The sequence below is a fragment of the Phoenix dactylifera genome, chromosome 4 (genome assembly GCF_009389715.1).
Source record: "Phoenix dactylifera cultivar Barhee BC4 chromosome 4, palm_55x_up_171113_PBpolish2nd_filt_p, whole genome shotgun sequence".
Lineage (NCBI taxonomy): Eukaryota > Viridiplantae > Streptophyta > Magnoliopsida > Arecales > Arecaceae > Phoenix > Phoenix dactylifera.
This window is the reverse complement of record NC_052395.1, coordinates 24,644,724-24,672,448: the sequence shown is the minus strand read 5'-3', so window position 1 is coordinate 24,672,448 and position 27,725 is coordinate 24,644,724. Positions and strand designations below refer to the sequence as shown.

General features: G+C 39.3%; 1 protein-coding gene across 1 annotated transcript; it reads right to left on the bottom strand.

Moving 5' to 3' along the window:
• Positions 1-20,923: 20,923 nt before the first annotated feature.
• LOC120110677 lies at positions 20,924-21,325 on the bottom strand. The gene has a single exon (XM_039126263.1). It carries the CDS (start codon positions 21,323-21,325, stop codon positions 20,924-20,926), a length of 402 nt encoding a protein of 133 aa, XP_038982191.1.
• Between the last annotated feature and the right edge of the window lie 6,400 nt (positions 21,326-27,725).

The following is a 27,725-nucleotide window of genomic DNA, read 5'->3' as shown; positions in this document are numbered from 1 at the left end:
TAAAATAGCTTTCAAAATTTTTACCAAACACCCTTTTTCATCCAAAAGTACTTTTGGAGGGCCAGAAAGTACTTTTTGGCCCTCCAAAAGCTCCCCCAAACGAAACCTAAGAAATAGGGAGAATCTGATATGTTCCTAAGATATCTTATAGGTTCATGGGCATTGCTCTCGCAAAACAAATTATTTCGAATATTCGTGCAATCATGTATCTAAGTATGAACTCTTGGTCAAAGTCACCTAAATGAGCAATAGACAAGCAGTAACAGCTAAGGTTTTTGAATATGTAATCAACTCAATTTTGAGGACACCTGACTCAACATTATTATACTTCAAAAAACTATGTCCTGGCTTAAGCCTTCGATCAATTTATTTTGAACTAAGCTTAATTATTCATAAATTACTTCTTCAAGGGATTTAAGAGAGTTTGAAGTGTTTAATTAAGACTTTCTCTATACATTGAGTTCATCTTAGCCATTAGACCCCAGCCTTGTGCTTTAAATGTTTTAATGAGTTGTTTAGCCATTAGATTTATACTAGAATGTTATATGCATGTGCAAAGTACGTGACCGATGAGATACGAGAAAATGTGGAGTCGTGCAGAGAATAGAGAAGGACAGGAGAAAATGTAGTGTGTTGACTCGCGTTGAACGCTAAAAAGAATAAAAAGAGAAGAGATAGAAAAAAAGGAAAGTTGCGGCTAAGGAAGAATTCTCAAAGGTATTGAAAGATTTGGTGTTATATATTAGAGTAGATTTTGATAGTTAAATAATAAAAAATAAAATATCAAAAATATATAAGTAACTAGAGCTAGTATGAACAAGCCAGTTGAGTCTCCATTTCAGTCTAAAATTTGTTTCGAGCTTAGAACATATGCCAAATTGAAACTATTTACTAATTGGGCGAATCTTTATTAGATCAAATTTTTGACTAAAGACAAGTTGCTTGCAAAAAAATCATTCATATCATAGACCTACATCGATACTGACTAATATTTTCTAAACTTCTCTATTAGAAGATACACAGAGGACAGAGTGTTAGAGCATCACAATTGACATCTTATATATCCATCCAACTCCTACTATTTATTATAATAAACATAGTTGGACAAGATGCTCCTTATTTAACCTTTGGAAGTAACTCATTTTCATTAGGTTAAGTGTGCATCAAGGTCGGCATCTAATTAATGTTTAACTTAGTGCATATCATATATATGCTGTCTCGATCTCCATATTATGGGCATCAATCTCAATTTACATCAATATCCATAAAAGTCAGTAACTCTGATTCAAAATCTAATTGTTAATGCATAACTCAAATCAAGAAAACAAACTTAGTAGTTTATTTTTTTGTTTGGCACCATGTTGCTCAGAAAAAGAAAAGTAACATAAAAGTCCAGGATTTGAAATTTATCAAAATATGGGGTGTGGGATGTTAGAGGAGTATAATCTTTTTATCAATTTATCTGGAGAGAAGTAATGGAGCGCGAGAATTTACATCATCATCTCACAACGCGATACTTTAAATTTCTCGCTGTCAGATAACCGTGGATGGAGCGGGCTGAGGGGGACAAAAAACGGCGTGGGGGCTTTTTGTGGGGCCCATCGTTCATGTAACCGTTGGGATATCTCCTGAACAGAAGATATCAAACCCCTTGTTTTCGAGATCCAGGGACCTATCTGTAACAAAAATCGAGGTCGTGAGGACTGCATCCTAAAATATCAACCCCCGCGATTCCTCGGGGTTCTCGCCCTCGTACAAAAGTTGTTGGGTTACCCTCCAAGTTCGAGCTCCAATTGGCCTCGGAGAGCCCTGGTCAGGTGGAAAAGCTCTTTGGACCTTTGTTTTTTCCCTATCACACCTCGATATCTCTGTTATCCTGCTCATTCCAGATAATATATTATTTTGTCCCGAATAATGCTAAGTGGAATAATTAACGTGTGGTATCTTTTTTTATCACCATGATGTCAGCTAAGCTCGTAGAATTCTCTTTCCTCTGCCAAGCTGATGACATACCGCTATAATTAAACGCAAGCATTTGGTGTGGAACTTATCGCAGAAGTGGTCCGCAAAACGTTTTTTAGCTGTTCCTTTGCAGTGAAGGTCAGCACTATGGCCTTTAGCAAAAACAAAAAAAGGTCAGCACCATGCCCTTTCTTCATCAACATTGCATCAGCACAAAAGTATAATAAAGAAATATAATAGTATGTTTTTATAATAATAATTAGTGATTATTATTAAAAAAATTAGTTTTGCAAGATTTCTTTTTCAATCAAACCGTGTAAATAATCACAGAAAAAGCCTCCATCTCGCTAAAGAATTGAGGCACTATATTGTCATCATATTTGCTAAAAGAGCTGCGTAGATTTGAAATTCAAAACGAGTGAATACTTTGATGTATTGCTAAAGCTCAACACGTGTCGTCATGCACGTATGCATAGTGATAAGATTGTTATGAAGATTGTAGAGCTTGGAGAATTTCGGTCTTTCTCTCTCTTACCTCTTTTCTTTCCATTGCATGTGCTCTGGGGACAGACTATTCAAAACATGCTAAAGCCTGCACAATGAAATTACGAGTTCAAAAATTACTGAATAAAAGGTATTTTGAAAATTGAAAAGTTTGATGTTTCTCAAAATTGAAAATTAGCGATGCATGAAATGAAGCCTCATAAATAGAGGCATTGGAAAAGATTCCTTTTAGTAGTAGAATATATTTCTTTTATCGGAGTTCCATAGTTGCTTGCATTTGAAATTTTAAAGATAAATAATTGCCAAGTGCTGTATACCTGATTACATGTTTATTATTCCTGAAGGACTTGATGTGTTTAGATACATAGTAAGTTATCATCCAAACTTTCAGAGAAGTAATATTTTGCTCAGAGAGGAGAGGAAAAGCTACCTAAGTACATCTGGCACTAGCGACTGTCAGTGAGCTGAAAGAGAATAGTGGTCCGATAGACCGGGCTCGCTTTTGAGACATGACTCCGTATAGCAGCCTGTGGTTTGGGCCTGGGCTAAGAGTTTGATGGTTCGAAACATCGCTCAAGTTTGGGCGTACTTGGTTTCTAAGCCTACTGAGCCATCACGGCACCCGTAGACTGCATTTATAAAAAATGTAAGAGAAAATCATTGAAACATATTTCTAAGTTTGAACAATTTACACCTAGACTTAAGAGTTTTAAAAAGTATCAATTAGTCACCAAAACTTTAAATTTATTGGAAGAAAAAGAACAACTAAAAAACTATTTCTTAAGAAGAAAAACACTATCATATGCTTCGCAAACTTCCATGTCATTCTTTCAGTCCTCTACAATTATCTGTCCGAACAATTGGAGCCCTTGTCATCCAAGCAAACTGAAGTCTCATTTAGCAGCTAAATCAGACTATCGATAATCAGCTACTTTGCCAACTGCAACCACTTATTTCAACCTACAAAAAGCATCCCTACCATCTCTTTCGCAAGCTTGCCAATCCCCATCAGCTTGCAAGTCCATTGCTCCATCAGATTTGTTGAGAAAATGTGCCTCGAAATTCGAAACGACTACAATTGAATTTGGCTCAAGTTTGCTTGAAAAAGTTTGTGCCAACTGAATGGAGTCGACCCCTAGCATCTAGGAGTCGACTCATGTGAAGCTTGAGTTGACCCCAGGGATGAGAGGGTCGACTCGCTATGTGCCACAGTGAAGAAACAGAGAGCTATTTTTAAGTTGCTTTCAGGAGTCGACTCCAGCCCTACAGGAGTCGACTCGAGGTCTGCTCGAATCGACTCCAAGATCCTGTAACAACCCAGGACCTCACCCAAAATGGCTAGCCGGAAGGTATTATTTGGGTTCCTAGATCCTATATAAGTACCCAATATCTATCCAGCGAATAACCGATGTGGGACTAAACACATGCCCGCATGGATCCTCACATACTCCCCCCGTTCAAGCCCTGACATCCTCGTCAGGCTAAGGGTTCAAATCCATTCAAATCTAATCACAAACACCACGATCAGTTCGTGGTCAACTTCAATGAATTTGTGCTGCAGTGTCCCCTAGTCCACATAAGTTATGGGCCAGATCCGCTCTGATACCATTTGTAACAACCCAGGACCTCACCCAAAATAGCTAGCCGGAAGGTATTATTTGGATTCCTTGATCCCGTATAAGTACCCAAGGTCTACCTAGCGAATAATCGATGTGGGACTAAACACATGCCCGCATGGGTCCTCACAGTAAATCTGTCACGCCCGAAACCTATCACTCGGGTCGACCACATGACACGGCCACATAATTCCTAAAGTAAAACCCTAGAGATCATGTAAAGCCTAAAAAGGTACAATATTTCCAAGAATGCCAAAATCGAAGATTAAGGTAATTCAATCAAATCCAACTAAAATGTACTGATTTATTACATAATTTCAAATGTCTGTAAATAAAAGACAAGCTACTTCTAACTATCTAGCAGTCTGACTCCAGATCGATCTCACTTCTTGTCCCATCCGACAGATCATATGAATCTAGTGCCTTTGAAAAAAAAAAGTAAGTATAGTATGAGCTTTTTCAGCCTAGTAAGAATCTCAACAGCCACACACAGTAACAATAATAAAATAATCAAAGCAATAAATAAATATTATTTCATCATTCAAAAAGCTCAACAATCAACAAGTATATATAACCAGTACATATACATAAATCCTTTTTACACATTATGTGATCTACTTTCGTATTACTCTGATTTCCAAGTTTTAAGATTTTTCACTTCTGGTTTTGGACTAACCAAGATCATAACCCAGTCCAAGACTGCACAAATCGTACGCATAAGCTCGTGGCAGCTATTCCACGCGTAAGCCCGTGGAGGCTACCTACGCATAAGCTCGTAGAGGCTATCGCACGCATCAGCTCGTGGCAGCTATCCTACGCATAAGCTCGTAGAGGCTATCTCATGACAAGGTTAGTCCAACCCATTTTACATGTCTAGTTTTACATGTTTAATTATATTTCAATCACATCACATATTTTCATAAATTCTCAAAAATATGATAATTCTTTTCAATTTAATTATTCCAATACTTTCATAATAAACCAAATGCACACCTCATATGTGTCATACAACCTCATAAAATTAATAACAACATACTGATAAAAATATATCCAATGATAAATCCAATCCATGCATAAATAGAGGTGCTCAGATGTAAGGATTCTTACAGAAATTGTAGAGTGATACAAATACGGATCCGAATCACAACTTACGAGATGGGGTGCTGAGTCTCCTGATCAAAACCTCCTCCCACCACTGACTCCTCCCCTACAACATCAATTACAAATCACAAACTAAATCATTTAATATTAAAATATTCTAAACTATAATTCACTTCTGCTATGGGGTCCATCACCAAGTCTCCAAATATCTCAATCCCTCCAGATCTTGGGACAGTCGGGGTGGCCCGACTTCCACCTTGTACCACCGGCCTATGTCGTCACCAGCCGTGGCCGCTGCCATGCCGGCGACGATGGTCAATCCCGGTGAAGAGACCAACATAAAGGGATGATTCCTCTCTCTTCATGGTTGGGAATACATCTTCCTTCCTCAAATCTTTTTGATCCAAGGGCAACAGCCATGGTGGCTGTGCCCTCTCCTTCCCCAACCCGACAACACCACTGGCCGAACCATCGTCGGCCGCCACCGCCGGCGATGGTGGCTGGCCAAGGGGGGAGAGAAAAAGTGTGTCAGGATCAAGCGCTACCATTACACCAAAACCCGCAGGTGTTAGTGAAGGCGCAACTTTATTTTCTTAAACTAGCGCAGGGGCCCATAGCGCCACGAGTCGACTCCGACCAAGCCTCGCCCAACTCCGGACTCCGACAGAGCCTCGCCAGTGGGTTTAGGGACCCCCTAGTGGTATAACCCACCCTACTCCTCCAGCGCATCCACGTTGGCAGGCGGCAGGACTAACTTGGCCCTCCAGGCCTCCGCCAACGTTGACTCGGCCCCTCAGGCCTCCGCCAACAATCCCCCCCCCCAACGTGATGCCTGGGTTTCGAACTCGAGACCTATGGCTCTGATACCAATTGTCAGGATCAAGCGCTACCATTACACCAAAACCCGCAGGTGTTAGTGAAAGCGCAACTTTATTTTCTTAAACTAGCGCAGGGGCCCATAGCACCACGAGTCGACTCCGACCAAGCCTCGCCCAACTCCGGACTCCGACAGAGCCTCGCCAGTGGGTTTAGGGACCCCCTAGTGGTATAACCCACCCTACTCCTCCAGCGCATCCACGTTGGCAGGCGGCAGGACTAACTTGGCCCTCCAGGCCTCCGCCAACGTTGACTCGGCCCCTCAGGCCTCCGCCAACAAAGTGGTCTCTTCCTTTTCTTCTCCCAAGAACCGACAGAACCCCGAGGAAGGGAAGAAGAGATTTCTTCTTCTTCTTCCCCAAGAACCGACATGATCACCCTTCCCCTCCTCCAACATCAACCAAAGACCATCATAACGATGGTTCGGCCTTCATCTGACGGCAGCCACACAGTGGCTCAGACCTCCCCTTTTGTCACCGGCTGATGGCCAATCTAACAAGAGGAAAAAGAAGGGGATGGGATCACGAGGAATGAGACCTCGGTCCACCTCTCCCCATCCCTAACTAAAACCCTAGAAATCCCTCACAATCCCTTCTCAGTCCAAATCAATGCCCCATATGCCATGGATCTCGGCCAACCGGCGGCCGGCGGCGGCAAAATCCGGAAGAGGTGCCCCTGTTTCGGACTCTTCCCCGACAATTCTCCGGCCAAAATCCCACCAACACGACCCAAAAACCAAGCAAATGAAATGCAAAGGTCGAGCCATGCTTACCTCGGTCCGGCGGGGTGTTCCGGCGACCTTTCCGGCAAGGAATCGGAGGAGGAAATCTTGAGTTTTCACGCACAGATCCAAGGCCTCTTCACTCGATTTGTGAGGGGTCTTCGTTGAAGGAAGGAGGCTATACGGTATCCTCCTTGACCGGCCGGCTCGCAAAATCTGCCGCCTTCCCCCCACATTCGCCCTCTTCTCCGGCGAACCACCTCACGCTGCCCCCCACCCCCTTAACCCCTCTCTTCCACGATCGGACCTAGGGCACGATCGTAATAGATGGATGGGCCCGATCTTTTCAGGCCGGCCCGTCCATTCCCTTTTCTTTTTTTTTGGTTCTCATATTCTCCCCTCCTAAAAAAAATTTCGTCCGTGAAATTAACGTACATGGAATACTAAAGAGTTGAGGGTGTTTGGCTTTTATTTTTTCCTCGAGCTCCCAAGTGGCCTCTCTTTCTAAGTGATTGCTCCATTGCACCTTTACATAAGGAATGGTCCGACGTCGCATCACTTGATCCTTTCTATCCACAATCCGTACCGGGTACTCTTCATAAGTGAGGTCCTCATGCAGACTTATAGGCTCAAAATCTACCACATGGTTCGGGTCCGAAATATATTTTCTTAGCATTGAAACATGGAATACATTATGTACACCTGATAAAACTAGTGGTAGAGCCAAACGATATGCCACTTCTCCAACTCTGTCCAGGATCTCGAACGGACCAACATATCTAGGGCTCAATTTGACATGAACCCCGAAACTCATCACACCTTTAGTAGGAGATACTTTCAAGAAAACTCCAGTTCTCTTCTCCTATTGTTAGCATAACTCTTTTGTCTACTCTGAGCTATAAGGAGCCGTTCTCTGATCATCTGTATCTTATCCACAGTTTGTTGTACTATCTCTGGACCCAATACTTTTCTTTCTCCCACATCATCCCAACAAATTGGAGATCGGCATTTCCTGCCATACAATGCCTCAAAAAGAGCCATCTGAATGCTGGCCTGATAACTATTGTTGTAAGCAAACTCAACCAGCGACAAATGACTATCCCATGCACCACCCAAATCCATGACACAAGCTCTTAACATATCCTCCAAGATCTGGATAGTGCACTCCGACTGTCCATCATTTTTTGGATGAAAAGCTGTATTGAAGTCCAGTCTTGTACCAAGGGCTTTATGAAGGCTCTTCCAAAACTGTGACACAAATCTAGTATCTCTATCAGACACAATTGAAACTGGAATTCCGTGCAGCCTCACAATTTGCTCTATGTACAAACTTGCCAATTTCTCCAGAGAAAATCCAACTTTAAAAGGCAAAAAATATGCTGACTTGGTCAGTCGGTCAACAATCACCCAAACTGCATCATTACCCCGAGGGGTCTTAGGCAAGACAGTCACAAAGTCCATGGTGATGTGTTCCCCCTTCCACTGAGGAATGAGAAGCGACTGTAATAGTCCAGCAGGCCTCTGATGCTCAGCTTTCACTTGCTGACACACTAAGCACTGTGCAACATACTGAGCTATATCTCGCTTCATGCCGCTCCACCAAAAATTTTTCTTCAAGTCCCGGTACATTTTAGTACCTCCTGGGTGCACTGTATAAGCTGAGTTATGTACCTCATCAAGAATCTTCTTCTTCATTTCTGATACTTTCGGCACACATACCCTGTTCCCGAATCTTAGAGAGCCATCTTCATGCACACAGAATTCTGACTGCATACCTGACTCTACTGTTTCTCTGATCTTCTGTAACTCTGAATCCTCTCTCTGAGACATCTTGATCTTTTCAATCAGAGTAGGTTGCACTGTGAGGGTAGCCAATTGTACCTTAGGATCATGTAGTCGTATCTCAATCCCTGATCTCTCCAAATCTAATAAAATCTGCTTTTGCGTAGTGATCAATGCTGCCAGCCCACTTGAGGATTTTTTGCTCAAAGCATCAGCCACTACATTTGCTTTCCCTGGATGGTAACTGAGGATGATAGTGTTATTTTGATGATTAACAAGTAATTATCTAGAGCATGCTATAAGTTAAATTGATACTTCATTTATAAGTTCATTACTCTCAGTACATTTGTTTAAATTGAAAATATATATATGGTCTTGTTCATTTAGATGAATCTAACCTTGAGAATGCAGCAAAGTGTGGATTGAGTCGACCCATAGGTTGATTGGGTCGACCCCGGCACATCTAGGAATCATCTGGCACACTCCTGCAAAAATAGCACAAATGAACAGTGAGTTGGGTCGACCCAAGGTAAGCATGAGTCGACCCAACCTCCAAAGAACCTCAAAACGCAAAGGAAGAATGCTCTCTGGATTCACTGAGAGGGTCGACCCACACAGTGGTTGAGTCGACCCAAGCTTGAGTCGACCCAAACTCTGAGAGGGTCGACCCAAAGGGCAAGACAGAAAGACAGACAGAAAACGGTTCTCTGGAATTACTGAGAGGGTCGACCCAAGAAGAATTTGAGTCGACCCAAGTGAACTTTGAGTCGACCCAAAGAATGGTTGGGTCGACCCATGGGAAGAAAGGCTGAAATTGAGGTTTCTGTGGTTACTGAGAGGGTCGACCCAAGAAATGGTTGAGTCGACCCAAGGCAAAGTTGGGTCGACCCAAGGACAGGTTGAGCCGACCCAAACACGGGCTGAACAGTAACGGCTAGTTCTGCAGATGTACTTTCTGTCCTTCCTAAGGTATGTAACGGCTAGTTTTTCAAATCTGACGAATGGGGCTTGTCCAAGGAAGGTTGAAAACTATTTAAAGGGGCACTATTCATCAGAGGAAACAACTTTTGAGTGGGATATCAAAGAAAACACAAGAAAACAAAAGAGCCCTAATCTCCTTCATCAAGAGCTTCATTCAAGAATCAAAGAAAGGGATTGAGCACATTCAAAGAGGCATCAAGAGCTCCTTCCCCCCTTGAAGAGTGAAGCTTCCTTGACAAAGAAGAGCAAAGCGATAATTTCTTTCTAACTCTTCTTTGTAGTTCATATTGCTTTATATGCTCATTTAGGAGTTTAAATCCTTTCTTTTCATCTGTTTTAAATACTTTGTAAAGGTTCGTTGGTAAGCCCGCAAAACCAACAAAGGTTTTTGGTAAACCCGGAAAACCAAAGTTGTATAGGTTCGTTGGTGAGCCCGCAAAACCAACAAGGTTTTTGGTGAACCCGGAAAACCAAAGTTGTATAGGTTCGTTGGTGAGCCCGTAAAACCAACAAGGTTTTTGGATTGTGAGCCCGGAAAACAATCCAACTGTAATCCGCGGGATTATAGTGAATTCCCAAGGGGTCGCTTGGGGAGTGGACGTAGGTGCTAAGGAAAGCACCGAACCACTATATATTGTTGTGTTTGTGTTGTGCATGTGCTTACGTTTATTCTTGCAATATCTTCCATCTTTGTTCTAGTTTAACTCATTCAAATAATTTAAGAAAGCATCCACCGCACTTAATTAAGAAAACTTTTAAAACACCAAAATTTAGAAGAAACCAATTCACCCCCCCCCCTCTTGGATTGTCACCTTGGGCAACAAGTGGTATCAGAGCAAGGTGCTCTAATAGTACTCATTGATCTCACAATCAAGAGTTAAAGATCATGACAACCCAAGTGAGATGTTCTATGAGTGAGGGACAATTAATTGATAGACCTCCACTATTTGATGGTATAAACTACACATATTGGAAAGCACGCATGCGCATTTTCATTCAAGCACATGACTACGATTTATGGAGTATCATAGTCAATGGGCTACACACAAACACTAATCATAATAAAGAAAGGGCTCAGCAAAATGCAAAAGCCATGAATATTCTATATTGTGCATTGGATGATAGTGAACTTAATAGCATATCTTTTTGCATAACTGCTAAGGAAATATGGAATATGCTTGAAGTTAAATATGAATGCACTAACGTTTCTAGTGAATTTGAAACTAGTTCCGAAGAAGAAGAGTATCAAACTGAAACTGAAAATCTATGCTTTGTAGCACATGAAGATGAGGTATGTACTCGAACACAAAGTGATTTCTCATTCAAAAATCAAGTACATACTGAAGCTCAATCTGATTTTACATTTGATGAACTTCATGATGCTTTTTCTGATTTATACTTAGAATACAAGAAGCTTAATTTAAAGAATAAGAAGCTTAGTTTAAAGAATAAAAAGCTAAATCTGAAAATGTCAGAAGAAAGAAATTCTACCGTTGAAATGAAAGACAAATTAAATTTTGAGAATGAACATTTAAGGTTAAATTCAGAAGAATTAATTCAGAAAAATCAGAATTTAATTAAAGAAAATCAAAACTTAAGTAAAAAGGTTAACCAACTGAAATCTTTTATTAACAAATTCACTGTAAGTTCAGAAAGATTAAAAACAATGTTTGAAAGCCAACATGCTGATTTTGATAAATCAAAACTTGACTGGACTTCCTTACTTAACAATAAACCCCTAAATAAAAAGGTAATTAATTCACCAAGCAAACCATCAAATAAGATAACTTGTTTCAAATATGAAAAGAATAGGCATAAAAACTTTACCTATTGTTTCAATACAAGCAAATCAAATGATAAAATTATTACAATTAAACAGATTTGGATTCCAAAAGGAACCATATGCACTAACTCCCAAAGACCCAAGCAAGCTTGGGTACCTAAAATGAAAAACTGAGATTATCTTGCAAATGTGTCAAAGCAGCCCTTGAAGCTCATGTGAAACTCTTAATTGGGTGCCATGGCACGTGACTTATAAATAAATTTTATTTCATCATTTGTGAATGTAATTTAAATTGTCATTTTATGTCTTGATATGCTTAACTTTATAAATTCAGTTAGGCTATTGAATATTTATTAAATGCCTTGTATGTATGACAAATCTTATCTACACGATCTTAGCATGAAATTTTCTAGTGCTTGCATGATGATAAGAAAACAATGCATGAATATGTATAACTTTCTCCTTCAAGTTTTCAAAATCTAAATTTTCTCTCTAGTATAAATGATTGATGCTGATTTCATGCCTTCATGTTAAAACTTCATTGAGCATAATCATTGTATCCATGATTAATATCTTTCTCTAAAATTATCTCAAATTCTACTGATTAATTGTAACATGTCATGCTTAACTTGATCATAAAAATCTTTTAAAGCATGAATATTAATTCTTTTAAACTATCACTCATAAGTCAAAATAAAATCCTAATTGCTCTAAAAGAAGATTGCTCAACTCCCTGAAACATGATTATTAGTGTTGAAAACTAAATCATAATCAAAATTTTTGATAGAAACAACTGTTTAAGATAATTTGATTAAAACTCAACTTGTATATCTTATTGATAATTATCTTAAGCAAATAGAATCTAAGCTAAATTAATTCTAAAAATAAAAAAAAATTTGATTTGACCTTGATGAATCCTTCTATTGCCTCACATGCTTGTCCTTGAACCATTTTACTTAATGAAGTTATCTCTTTAGTTCAAGTGACTTGTGCTTGCTTATATTTAGGCAATCTCTTGAGTAAAGTGACTCAAATTCAATTATTATCATGTCTCATGTTGAGTCATCTAGTTAAGAAATATGTTGTATGAATGTTTTTGTATCCTAGAGAACCTAATGAATTGCCTTCAAGAAAAGAAAAAGATTTAGCTAATGATACAGGACTTATGAGCAAGAAATTTCAACTTGAAGGACACCTCGATGAAAGATACAATAAACATCCCCTTGCAAACAAAAAAAGAGAGATTTTCTTCAGCCAAGGATGTAAAGAATTTAAAAGATATTTGGCTTGAAGAATGCTAAATGCATTGGTAATCTAAACCCTTCTCTTGTGAGTTAGTTGAGCAAAATTAATAGTCTGAAATTATATGGTAGCATGATTAAACATTTAATTGCTAATCTTCTTGATATCATGCTTCATTCTCATGCTAATGATAATTGTTTCATGGTATGATTAAATTGAAATTCACTTTTGCCTGTATAATGCATAACCATGAAATACACAAGTTTATGCCTCAAGTTTCTAATTCAAAATAACTTGTGATAAGCTATGAATCATTGGGCATAATGAAAATGTTGTTTGCATGATATATATTTTTATGCAGCATATTAGATTAATTTTTTATTCTGCTCTTTCATGTAACTACTTGAAAATAACAAAAAGAGAGAGAGATAAAGAAAAAGAAAATGAACATTGCTCAGAAGAAGTAAAAGCTAAGTAAATACTCCAATCTTAAGTAAAAGCAGCGCAAGCATAATATATTCAGCATATTTGTGAGACTTGTGTGAACATTCTTTTGGAAGGGATAAAATCCGTAATTAATTATATTTAAATAGGGAGAGTTTGGAGTGAATATCTTGTTGCTAAAGAGAACAGTTTAACATTTCTACATTGCTCATTATAGGGATGGTGCCAATGGGGAGGCTAGTGGTAGTACCCGGCACTATTTGACCCAACTATTCGGTGTAGGGCATATTAGGGACGGCACAAGAGGGAGGCTAGTGGTAGTACCTCGTGCCCCTTCCAACTCCACCGGATAGGGAGCAAATAGAATATAGAGCATAGAAAAGTAAAACCGAAAAATAAATGAAGATAATCAAAATGTTCATTGAATGGTTAAAGAAAGAAATTAAAAAATTTGGGGAATGAATGATAAATAAATGAAAATATATAAGAAGGTTGTGAAAAATCAAATGAAGTTTCAATCACTTGAAAACACACCTTAAGGATAAAATCAGTGCTAAATTGTATTTAAATAAAGGAAATTTTATTTGAAAAGAATTGATTTTGATCCATGACATGCTTGTTATGTTTTGCATACTTTGAATTATATGTTTTCAATGTTCAGTTTGAAATGCTTCATGCTTGAATAATTTGATTGAAACATGTTTCTACCAATAGCAAATTTATTTTTCTTTTTTTATGACACTCATAATTTGGAATAGGCTTTAACTTTGTATACAAGTTTTTGCTTCACCTTTGACTTCGAAATAACGTGTGCCTCAAAGTCTAATGAAAATTGTTTTTACTTGTATTCTATACTCATCAATGATATGTTGGATTTCTCTTGTACTCTCTTGATCAAAAATAAAATTTCTTATTAAATCGGTTCCAATGCTTGAATGTTTGAAAAATTACATAAAGAATTTTTCTAAAAAGATTTTTGAAAGAAATTTTAGATTTGTCGTTAATGATCACCTTTGAAATCTGAAAGTTGACTATATTTATAAAAAGAAGAAGAAAAGGATACTTCTATTTTAATGAATATCTTCCAAAAAAAAAAAGGATAATCTGAATTTGCAAATTAGGCAGAATGAATTGATTATAATTTATCTTTCAACTTGCCTAACATTAGTACATAATGTCCTCCAATTTGTACCAAAATTCAATATGAATTACAAAGATTCTGGATGTGCTCTAATGTTTTTGAAATATGTGTTTTCAATCTTAATAGTTTAAGATGAGCAACAAATGAGAAGATACATATCTCAAATTACAACCTTGAAAGCCTCCTTGAGAATCTTTATGAAATTCAGAATCTGATTTTGTATAAAAGCTTAAACTCAATATGAATTCCTAGATAAAACTACAGCTTAAGAAAAATAGAATAATTCTGATGCCTTGATTGCTTGCCCCGATACGCATCTGAAACATATCATTTCTTATCTTCAAAGTGTACTAATATTGGTCTGAATGATGTGTCTTTCGATGATCTTGATTGCAAACAAATATTTTTAAATATGTAATTTTATTTTGATATTGAAAAGATTTATTGTGCTTCATATATACATTGCTGAAAAACTTTGATTAAGAAATTGAGTTCTATAAATATATATACTTCAATGATCATCTATATGTTTTTTTTCCTCTCCTACATTATTAAAGACTTCTATCAAAATATATATGTATATATATATTATTAAAAGAGTGAATGATCTTAAGTTTAGAAATATTTCAGCTCACTCAAATGATTCTTAAAAGAAAGAAAATGTAAATGCTTTTGAAAGAATTTGAGCTTCAAATGAATTATTTTCTGATTAATATTTCAGTACATTTTCTCAAAGATTAAGAGGAAGCATAACTTGTTCTTAAAAGATTAAAAAGAGTGATTGCTATAAATTTTGAATAATTCTAGATCACTCTACATTCTTGATATCATAAAATTTCAGTTTTATTCACGTTTATCATTAAAATCTGAAATTCAACAAAAGATAAGAATAATTAAAGAAGAATGCATCTTTTAAGGGGGAGCTTTAGATATTCAGTATCTTATCCTAAAGTTACTTTAATTTGATGCATACCTTGAATTTTATGGATTGATTTTGATGAACCTCCTTATATTGCAAGACTTGCTTTAATTATATAATAAGTTTATACCTTGAGATGAGTTCTATAAAGGTTGTCTTATCTCAAACCTTGAGTCTTATGAAAATAAAATATATTTTCGAGATTGACAATTTTATTGAACAAATTCTAAAACTCTCAAATGGAATGATTAATTAAGGGGGAGAAAGAAAATTTCAGAGGGAGAGATCATATAGAACTTAATCATGTAAATTCACAACTAAAGATGAGAGAAAGAATACTAAATGTAAAGTGGTATTAAACTTTGTGCCTCGTTGAATATCTTTTGAAAGTTGGATTTTCATCTGTACTTAATTGGTAAATCACTTGTTTTGAAAACTAAGTGAAAAGGATTCCATTTGTCTTAGTATTGGAAATTTACTTTGGAATCTACTAATGAGCTCTTATTGGCTTGCACTTTAGTGTTTCAATCATGAGCCAATTCATTTTAATTGATTTTGATGATATGATCTTTAAAGGAGTAAAAGAAAGTCTTTAAGAGAGCTTTCAAAGAACTTTCAAAACCCTGAATTTTATGTATCCTACATTGCATAAATTCATATTTTGGTATCTATGCTCCAATACTTTTATATCATGAAAGAACTTTGAAGTCATTAAGAATTAAGGATTCAACATAATCTTATGTTTTTCGAGTATATAAGTTTTGATCTTTATCTGCTCTTATACTATACTCTAAAAATTAATTAGATTGCTCTCATGTTGCTATATACTTAATATATTAAAAAAAAAAGAGTATTGAAGTTTCATTCGTGCTTTCTTTGAATATTATTCTTGATACTCCTTGAAATAACTTGAAAAAGATTCCATCTACACTTGATTTCAAAACTATCTTTGGAATCTACATTTAGAGATCACTTCTGGCTTATATCCTAAATATCTCATTCCTAAAGCCAAACACATAGAAATAAGATATGATTTTATTAGGGATCATGTGCACAATGGAAACATATGTATTGAGCATATATGCACTGAAAAACAATTAGCCGATATATTCACAAAACCCTTGAGTGAAGATAGATTCTGCACGCTAAGAAGAGAATTAGGTATATGTGATCCTTTTTATTGAAGAAATATAAAAGGGAGCAAGTAGTCTCATGATACATTCCTCCAATTTCTAAAAATCCATGAAACATGAGTCAAACTTGTTATCTATAGATTCCTTACTCATGTATCATTGTCCCAGAAAGAATTTATAAGGATTGGAAGCAAGAAAAATTTTTAGAAGCAAAAAGGAAGAGAAAAGAAAAATTCTGCACTTGGGTCAACCCAACCCAGAATAGGGTCGACCCAACGTTGAGTCGACCCAAGAAGTTTCTTGAGTCGACCCAACGTCGGGATCCCACTGTTAAAAGGGGGACCCGTGAGCTATCTAGGGCACTGTTTACCCTTTGTCCTCTTCCGAAAACCTTATTTTCCACTCTCAAATCTTCTCCAATCATCTCCAAACAGTAGATTACTTCAAGATCTTGGAGAAATGGGACCCGAGAGAGCCGTAGCCAAGCGATCCGGGAGAGTCTCATGATCTTGTTTAGAGACTAGGATATGTATCTAGTTCTCATATGTATTTGGTGGTTATCATGCATCTTTAAACTTTGATTGAGGAATATTGTATTTGCTTTTGTTTTTGATATACTAAAATGTTCCTATTTTGATCAATGAAGATTGAAGTTTGTTGTTTATTGCATCTTTCCCATGTATCTTTTTGATGATAACAAAAAGGGGGAGAAGAAAAGAAAGAGTATTTAATTTGAGAAGTAAGGAAAGAGTATTAATTTTGGGAGAAGTAAAGATATTGTTTAGAGTAAACAAAGTAACAAAAAGGGGAGAAGCAAAGATTTCTTTAGAGTAAGTAAAGAAAGAATAAGAAGAGCAAAAGTAAAGAAAGTTAAAGAAAGGATTATGTATAAAAAAAAGAGAAATAACTGGGCAAACAAATTGAAAATCATATAAGATAGCCTATACATCTAAGGGGGAGCAATTTGTAACAATGAAAATCATCAGATCAAAAATTTCTATCATAATTCAGAACTTGGCACGCTCCTCTCGCACCCCGATACATAACCTGAAACTCATATGATATCTCAAATTTTTGAAGTTTCATTGCTAATGAATTATAAATGAAAGGGGGAGCCATTCAAAAAGTCAAATTGGCAAATTTTGAATAATATAGGGGGAGATTTCACAAGTATATATGAAAAGCTGAAATTCTGAAATTCAATCCCTTTTATAAACTGATTTTAAAGACAAGTATCAATAGGCTTATACTCTTTATTTTGTAATCATCAAAAAGGGGGAGATTGAGGATGATAGTGTTATTTTGATGATTAACAAGTAATTATCTAGAGCATGCTATAAGTTAAATTGATACTTCATTTATAAGTTCATTACTCTCAGTACATTTGTTTAAATTGAAAATATATATATGGTCTTGTTCATTTGGATGAATCTAACCTTGAGAATGCAGCAAAATGTGGATTGAGTCGACCCATAGGTTGATTGGGTCGACCCCGGCACATCTAGGAATCATCTGGCACACTCCTGCAAAAACAGCACAAATGAACAGTGAGTTGGGTCGACCCAAGGTAAGCATGAGTCGACCCAACCTCCAAAGAACCTCAAAACGCAAAGGAAGAATGCTCTCTGGATTCACTGAGAGGGTCGACCCACACAGTGGTTGAGTCGACCCAAGCTTGAGTCGACCCAAACTCTGAGAGGGTCGACCCAAAGGGCAAGACAGAAAGACAGACAGAAAATGGTTCTCTAGAATTACTGAGAGGGTCGACCCAAGAAGAATTTGAGTCGACCCAAGTGAACTTTGAGTCGACCCAAAGAATGGTTGGGTCGACCCATGGGAAGAAAGGCTGAAATTGAGGTTTCTGTGGTTACTGAGAGGGTCGACCCAAGAAATGGTTGAGTCGACCCAAGGCAAAGTTGGGTCGACCCAAGGACAGGTTGAGCCGACCCAAACACGGGCTGAACAGTAACGGCTAGTTCTGCAGATGTACTTTCTGTCCTTCCCAAGGTATGTAACGGCTAGTTTTTCAAATCTGACGAATGGGGCTTGTCCAAGGAAGGTTGAAAACTATTTAAAGGGGCACTATTCATCAGAGGAAACAACTTTTGAGTGGGATATCAAAGAAAACACAAGAAAACAAAAGAGCCCTAATCTCCTTCATCAAGAGCTTCATTCAAGAATCAAAGAAAGGGATTGAGCACATTCAAAGAGGCATCAAGAGCTCCTTCCCCCCTTGAAGAGTGAAGCTTCCTTGACAAAGAAGAGCAAAGCGATAATTTCTTTCTAACTCTTCTTTGTAGTTCATATTGCTTTATATGCTCATTTAGGAGTTTAAATCCTTTCTTTTCATCTGTTTTAAATACTTTGTAAAGGTTCGTTGGTAAGCCCGCAAAACCAACAAAGGTTTTTGGTAAAACCGGAAAACCAAAGTTGTATAGGTTCGTTGGTGAGCCCGCAAAACCAACAAGGTTTTTGGTGAACCCGGAAAACCAAAGTTGTATAGGTTCGTTGGTGAGCCCGTAAAACCAACAAGGTTTTTGGATGAGCCCGGAAAACAATCCAACTGTAATCCGCGGGATTATAGTGAATTCTCAAGGGGTCGCTTGGGGAGTGGACGTAGGTGCTAAGGAGAGCACCGAACCACTATATATTGTTGTGTTTGTGTTGTGCATGTGCTTACGTTTATTCTTGCAATATCTTCCATCTTTGTTCTAGTTTAACTCATTCAAATAATTTAAGAAAGCATCCACCGCACTTAATTAAGAAAACTTTTAAAACACCAAAATTTAGAAGAAACCAATTCACCCCCCCCCCCCTCTTGGATTGTCACCTTGGGCAACAGTAACTGATAGTCAGGTCATAATCCTTCAGTAGCTATAGCCACCTTCTTTGCCTCAAATTCAACTCCTTCTGTGTGAAGATATATTTCAAACTCTTATGGTCTGTGAAAACCTCACGGTGTTACATTGGTAGGTCTACACCACCTAACTACTGCCTCCACTTTCATTGGATCAACAGAGACACCTTCCTTGGAGATTACATGCTTAAGAAAAGAAATACTATCCAACCAGAACTCACACTTTGATAGCTTAGCATAAAGCTTATTTTCTCTAAGAGTTTGCAATACTACTCTTAGATGTTCTTCATGTTTCTGTGAGCTCCTTGAATACACCAAAATGTCATCAATGAACACTACCACAAACTGATCCAGATAAGATTTGAATATTCGATTCATAAGATCTATGAAGACAGCCGATGCATTTGTTAAACCAAAAGGCATGACCAAAAATTCATAATGCCCGTATCTGGTCCTGAAAGCTGTCTTGGGCACATCCTCTGCCTTTATTTTTAATTGATGATAGCTAGAACGAAGATCAATCTTCGAGAAAACCTGAGCCCCTTGCAGCTGATCAAACAAGTTATCAATTCTTGGTAGTGGGTATTTATTCCGTACTGTCATCCTGTTTAATTCTCGGTAGTCTATACAGAGTCGGAGGCTACCATCTTTCTTTTTCACAAATAATACAGGAGCGCCCCAAGGAGAAACACTAGGCCTGATAAAATCTTTATCCAGTAACTTCTGTAGTTGTTCCTTCAGCTCTTTCAATTTAGCTGGAGCCATTCGATATGAAGCTTTTGAAATTGGACCAGTGCCAGGAATCAAGTCGATGGAGAATTCAATCTTCCTATCAAGGGATAATTCTGGCAATTCATCTGAAAACACATCTGGAAATTCTATCACCACAGGGATATCCTCTAACTTGGGCTCCTTTTTCCGGGTGTCTAACACAGCAGCTAAGAATCCTTCACAACCTTTTGCGAGAAGCTTCTTAGCCTGTAGAGCTGAGATTAACTTCATTTGATGAGGTGACTTGCTACCCACCAAACCAAACACTGGCTGACCAGGGATCTGAAACTTGATCGTTTTCTCAAAACAATCAACAATAGCATGGTATGCTGCCAACCAGTCCATACCAAGGATCAAATCAAAATCATTCATCTCTAAGACCAGCAAGTCTGCATTCATTTCCCTATCCTCAATGCTCAGAATACAGTTCTTGCAAACTGAATTAACTAATATAACATCTCCACTTGGCGTTGAGACACAGAGATCAAATTCTAATGGCACAGGTGATATTTCAGTATTCTTCCTAACAAAATTGGCCGATATGAAAGTGTGGGTAGCACCAGAGTCAAATAAAACATTTACATCATATGACAATAACCTAATCATTCCTGTAAACATAGTCGCAAGGCACCTAATCACAATCTTTAACCATACATGCACAAGCATATATAACCTAACAAAATTTATGACATGCTAAACAAGAGAGAGTATTAGAAATGGACTTATTACCTGTCACCACTGAATTAGAAGCCTTGGAATCCTGCTCTATGAGTGCATAGACCCACCCTTGGGTCCTAGGCCTCTGCTGCCCTCCCTCTTGCTGCTGTCCTTCCTAAGGTGCTCGGTTTACAGGGGCTCTCTAAGAGGATTGTGGTGCATGTCGCCTCTGCGGTTCTTTCTCATTAGGACAAACAATAGCCTTATGCCCTTCTTGTCCACAAGAAAAACATGTCCCTCCAACCCAAGTGCAATCTCGCTTGAGATGAGGTCCTCCACATTTGTAGCATCTAATGGCACCTCGAGCTTGACCTCTGTCTCTGGTGACAACTTGATTCGGTCTCTGATCCTTCGACTTGAAGGGTCTACTATTTTAGCTTGGAGAATCAGTGGGTCGAAACCTTTTCTTCATATTCTTTTCTCTGGCAGCTTGGGCATTGTCAAGCCCTTTTTCTATCACCAGGGCTTTGTTAACCACATCTTTATAACTAGACAATTCAAAAGCAGCGACTTGTTGTTGAATCCGTCTCCTGAGTCCATTTTCAAATTTTCTTGCTCGGTCACTATCCTCTGATATCAAGGTCGGAGCATATTGAGACATCTCTTCAAACTTTGCTGCATACTGGGCAACTGTCATATCACCCTGCTCCAATCGGTCAAACTTCCTATATTTCTGGAATCGGATACCCTGGGGAAAATACTTCTCATGAAAACCCTTTTTAAATTCTTCCCAAATGAAGGAGGCATCATCCGGACCAAGCTTCCCTTTCTCCATCTCCCACTAGTCAGTTGCCTCACCCTGTAACATAAAGGTAGCAAAAAGGACTTTCTCCTCATCAGGGCACCTCAGAGCTTGAAAGACTTTCTCTATCTGTTTCAGCCAGCTCTCAGCCTCCATCGGGTCAGCCGTACCTTTAAATGCTGGGGTGCATATCTCTAAAAATCCAACAGACTAACTCGATTTTCCGGCTGAGCTGTAGTGCCTTAAAACTGCTGCTGTTGCTGCAGCTATTGTTGATACATTGCTTGCTGCTGCTGCAACTGTTGCTGCAAGAACTGTTGATGTACCTCTACCATCCTTATCATGTCTGCTCTGGAAGCAGCTTGCTGTTGCACCATCATTTGCATCAACTGTGAAGCACTTATCGTCTCCTCAAGCTGAATACTTGGTCCTTCGGATGTTCCAATCTCCGGAGCTCCCATCTCTGGAGTACTGCCAGTAGGGTCAATAGTGTGCTCTTGCTGGGGCACACCCCGAGTCGGCGTGGATGAGGTACCTTCCTGCTGTCCAGAGGGTGCCCAAGCCATGGAGCCATCCGCAAATCGGGTCGGCCTTCTGGCACGCCCCCGACCACGCCCTCGCGCCATATCAACCTACACATTTTTTCCAGCATCAAAATTATCAAATTGAGACAAATTTTGCATCCTTAATATGCTAAACACACTATTTTAATATCTTACGCATTAAAGATTTTCCCCACTCATGCTTACTCGAGCCTAAACCCTAGGATTTTCTAAACCTTCCGCTCTGTTACCAAATCTATCATGCCCCAAACCCATCACTCGGGTTGACCACGTGACACGGCCAAATAATTCCTAAAGTAAAACCCTAGAGATCATGTAAGGCCTAAAGGTACAATATTCCCAAAAATGCCAAAATCAAAGATTAATGTAATTCAATCAAATCCAACTAAAATATACTGATTTATTACATAATTTCAAATATCCATAAATAAAAGATAAGCTACTTCTAACTATCTAGCAGTCTGACTCCAGATCGATCTCACTTCTTGTCCCACCCGACAGATTCTACAAATCCAATGCCTCTGAAAAAGAAAGTAAGTATAGTATAAGCTTTTCCAATCTAGTAAGAATCCCAATAGCCACACACAGTAATAATAATAAAATAATCAAAGCAACAAATAAATGTTATTTCATCATTCAAAAAGCTCAACAATCAACAAGTATATATAACCAGTATATATACATAAATCTTTTTTACACATTATGAGATCCACTTTCGTATTACTCTGATTTCCAAGTTTTAAGATTTTTCACTTCTGGCTTTGAACTAACCAAGATCATAACCCAGTCCAAGACTGCACAAATCCCACGCATAAGCTCGAGGCAGCTATCCCACGCGTAAGCCCGTGGAAGCTATGCTACGCATAAGCTCGTAGAGGCTATCCCACGCATCAGCTCGTGGCAGCTATCCTACGCATAAGTTCGTAGAGGCTATCTCATGACAAGGTTAGTCCAACCCATTTTACATGTCTAGTTTTACATGTTTAATCACATTTCAATCACATCACATATTTTCATAAATTCTCAAAAATATGATAATTCTTCTCAATTTAATTATTCGAATGCTTTCATATTAAACCAAATGCACACCTCATGTGTGTCATACAAGCTCATAAAATTAATAACAACATACTGATAAAAATATATCTAATGATAAATCCAATACATGCATAAATAGAGGTGCTCAGATTTAAGGATTCTTACAGAAATTGTAGACTGACACAAACACGGATCCGAATCACAACCTACGAGCTGGGGTGCTGAGTCCCCTGATCAAAACCTCCTGGCACCGCTGACTCCTCCCCTACAACATCAATTACAAATCACAAACTAAATTATTTAATATTAAAATATTCTAAACAATAATTCAATTCTGCTATGGGGTCCATCACCAAGTCCCCAAATATCTCAATCCCTCCAGATCTCAGGATAGTCGGGGTGGCCCGACTTCCACCTTGTACCACCGGCCTACGTCGTCGCCAGCCGTGGCCGCTACCACGCCGGCGACAATGGCCGATCCTGGTGAAGAGACCAACATAAAAGGATGATTTCTCTCTCTTCATGGTTGAGAATACATCTTCATGGTTGATTTCTCTCTCTTCATGGTGGTTGTTTCCTCTCCTTCCCCAACCCGACAACACCACTGGCCAAACCATCGCCGGCCGCCACTGCCAGCGATGGTGGCCTGCCAAGGGGGGAGAGAAGAAGTAGTCTCTTCCTCTTCTTCTCCTAAGAACCGGCAGAACCTCGAGGAAGGGAAGAAGAGATTTCTTCTTCTTCTTCCCCAAGAACCGACATGATCACCCTTCCCCTCCTCCAACATCAACCGAAGACCATCATAACGGTGGTTCGACTTTCATCTGACGACAGCCACACAGTGGCTCAGACCTCCCCTTTTGTCACCGGCTGGCGGCCAATCCGACGAGAGGAAAAAGAAGGGGATGGGATCACGAGGAATGAGACCTCGGTCCACCTCTCCCCATCCCTAACTAAAACCCTAGAAATCCCTTACAATCCCTTCTTAGTCCAAATCAATGCCCCATATGTCATGGATCTCGGCCAACCGACGGCTGATGGCGGCAAAATCCGGAAGAGGGAGGCCGAAACAGGGGTACCCTATTTTGGACTCTTCTCCGACGATTCGCCGGCCAAAATCCCACCAACATGACCCAAAAATCAAGCAAATGAAACGCAAAGGGCGAGCCATGCTTACCTCGGTCCGACGGGGTGTTCTAGCGACCTTTCCGGCGAGGAATCGGAGGAGAAAATCTTGAGTTTTCACGCACGGATCCAAGGCCTCTTCACTCGATTTGTGAGGGATCTTCGTTGAAGGAAGGAGGCTTTATGGTATCCTCCTTGACCGGCCGGCTCGCAAAATCCGCCGCCTTCCCCCCCACGTTCACCCTCTTCTCCGGCGAACCACCTCACGCCGCCGCCCCCTTAACCCCTCTCTTCCACGATCGGGCCTAGGGCACGATCGTAATAGATGGATGGGCCCGGTCTTTTCGGGTCGGCCCGTCCATTCTTTTTTTTTGGTTTTTACATAAATAATTCCCAAATGTTGTATACATGATTACATGTTTATTATTCCTGAAGGACTTGATGTGTTTAGATACATAGTAAGTTATTATCCAAACTTTTAGAGAAGTAATATTTTGCATAGAGAGGAGAGGAAAAGCTGCCTAAGTACATCTGGCACTAGCGACTGTCAGTGGGCTGAAAGAGAATCGTGATTCGATAGACCGAGCTCGCTTTTGAGACATGACTCCGCATAGCAGCCTGTGGTTTGGGCCTGGGCTAAGAGTTTGATGGTTCGAAACATCGCTCAAGTTTGGGCGTACTTGGTTTCTAAGCCTATTGAGCCATCACGGCACCCGCAGACTGCATTTATAAAAAATGTAAGAAAAATTTATAGAAACATATTTCTAAGTTTGAACAATTTATACCTAGACTTAAGAGTTTTAAAAAGTATCAATTAGTCACCAAAACTTTAAATTTATTGAAGAAAAAAGAACAACCAAAAAAACTATTTCTTAAGAAGAAAAACACTATCATACTTTACGTGAACTACCATGTCATTCTTCCAGTCCTGTACAATTATATGTCCGAACAATTGGAGCCCTTGTCATCCAAGCAAACTGAAGTCCCATTTAGCAGCCAAACTAGGCTATCGATAATCAGCTACTTAGCCAACTGCAACCACTTATTTCAACCTACAGAAAGCATCCCTACCTTCTCTTTTGCAAGCTTGCCAATCTCCATCAGCTTGCAAGTCCATTGCCCCATCAGATTTGTTGAGAAAATGTGCCTCGAAACTCAAAATGACTACAATTAAATTTGGCTTAAGTTTGCTTGAAAAAGTCCATGCCAACTGAATGGAGTCGACCCCTAGCATCTAGGAGTCGACTCATGTGAAGCTTGAGTCGACCCCAAGGATGAGAGGGTCGACTCGCTATGTGCCATCGTGAAGAAATAGAGAGCTGTTTTTGGGTTGCTTGCAGGAGTCGACTCCATCCCTGCAGGAGTCGACTCGAGGTCTGCTCGAGTCAACTCTAAGATTGAAGGAGTCGACTCTCTCAGGAAGACAGAGCGTGCCAGTTTTCAGTGCTGATACTTAGAGTAGACTCGAGGATGTCCGAGTCGACTCGAACTTATCATGAATCGACCCCTGAAAGTGAAGAGTCGGCTCCTGATCACAGGATTGATTCAAACGGTGGCAAAATGGCCTTTTGACTTAGGGTTTCGTTAGAGAAGTCTCCTTATGTTTTGGAAACCCTAGGTGTGGTAGAGAGTTCCTTTTTGAGTCCTATCTCTCTTGTAAACCCTAAAAGGTTTGAATTTCTCTTGTAAGCCCTAGTTGTGCAATCTCCAACGGAGATGAGAGATCGTTGTAACCCTTGCTAAATATATTAAATCTGTGCGTGTGGCCTCCATGGACGTAACCCGTATTGGGATGAACCACGTAAAATTATTATCTTTGTGATTGTTTGATTTTATTCTCTACTACTTCTTCTCGATTCATCTTTTCGCAGTTTGGATCCAAAAAAGGGAATAATACGATCGAAGGGTGAGTGCTTTCATCCGCAACAACTGGTATCAGAGCTACGTTCCTTGTGTTCCAATGGCTGATGAAGGAAGATTGAGGATAGAAAAATTCAATGGATAGAACTTTGGTGTGTAGAAGATGCAGATGGAGGATTACTTGCTCTCAAAGGATCTGGATCTACTACTAGGTGGAGAAGAAGCGAAGCCGACATACATGCCATCGGAGAAGTGGGAGCGTCTTGATAAGAAGGCACTCGCTGCTATCCGTTTGTTCTTGGCATCAGAGATCCTCGCCAATATATATCCAAAGTAAAAACTACAAAAAATTTGATGGACACACTAGCTTCCATGTATGATGAACCAACAGGAGCAAAAAAGGTATTCCTGATTAGACGATTGTTCACCTTGAAGATGAGAGACAATGAGAGTGTTCATTCACATCTGATTGAATTCAATACCCTATGTGCCCAATTAGAATCTGTGAAGATCACATTCACTGATGAGGTGAAGGCGTAGGCTCTTCTAGGTCAGATGCATGAAAGTTGAGAAGGCTTCATTACGATTGTTAGTAATTCTTTGGGAAAGACTACAGCGAGGTTTGATGAAGTAGTGGCTCTTATTCTGAGTGAAGAGGCTCGAAAGAAAACCTTGAATCCATCAGCGAGTTCATCTAGGAATGCGCTGGCTTTTGAAGAACGTAAAAGAACTTCAAAGAAGGGAGACAGAAACAGGGGTGGACGATCCAAGTCTAGAAACAAGTTTAGGCCTCTTGAAAAGTGCAAAAATTTTGGGCAGAAAGGACACTTGAGAAAAGACTGCAAAGTGCCAAAGAACAACGATGGTTCTGACACTAAAGCAAGTGCTAATCTAGTCGAAACTGAAAGTGAAGACGATGCCCTGATACTTTCCTGTGATGTTCATCCGGAGTCGTGGATAGTCGACTCAGGTGCCTCGTTCCACGCTACTGGGAATAAGGCAATCATCTCAAACTATGTTGCAGGTGATCATGGCAAGGTGTATCTTGGTGAGGGAAACAGTTGCAACATCGTAGGAAAAGAAGATGCTCAGATAAAGACATCAAGTGGGATGACTTTAACTTTGAGAGATGTGCGACATGTACCCAAACTGGCTCAAAATCTGATTTCGGTAAGTCAGTTGTCAGATTTGGGATTTCTGACCACCTTCAATGATGAAGCTTGAAAGATCACTAAGGGAGCCTTGGTGATCGCTCGAGCTGCAAGGTCGGAAACACTATACATGACAGCTAATACTGATTCCACCGTTAGTGCTGCAAATCCGACTGTTGATGCAAGGACATGACACATGAGACTCGGTCACATGAGTCAGAAAGGGATGAAGGTGATGATGTCCAAAGAAAAATTGGGAGACCTGAAATCTGTGGATTTAGAATTCTGTGAAGATTGTGTACTGTCAAAACAGAAGAAGGTCAATTTTTCAAAAGAAGGTAGTACCAAGAAAAATTCTAAGTTGGAACTCGTACATACTAACGTGTGGGGACCAACTTAAGCGGCTTCTCATGGAGGAGCAAGGTACTATGTCACGTTCATCGACGATGCTACCCAAAAGCTATGGGTCTACTTCTTGAAGCACAAATCCGATATATTTGAGAAGTTCAAGAGGTGGAAGGCTCTATTAGAGAACGGGACAGGTCAGAGATTGGAGTGTCTCCAATCTAACAATGGGGGCGAATACTGCAGTGATGAGTTTGAAGCTTATTGTGCCTCAGCTGGAATTCGAAGACTGAAGACGGTTCCAGGAACGCCACAGCAAAATGGCATTGCAGAACGCATGAACCGCACCATCAA

Coding starts and splice junctions, on each gene's coding strand:
- LOC120110677 (XM_039126263.1), bottom strand. CDS start 21,325: ATGGAGAAAGGGAAGCTTGGTCCGGATGATGCCTCCTTCATTTGGGAA.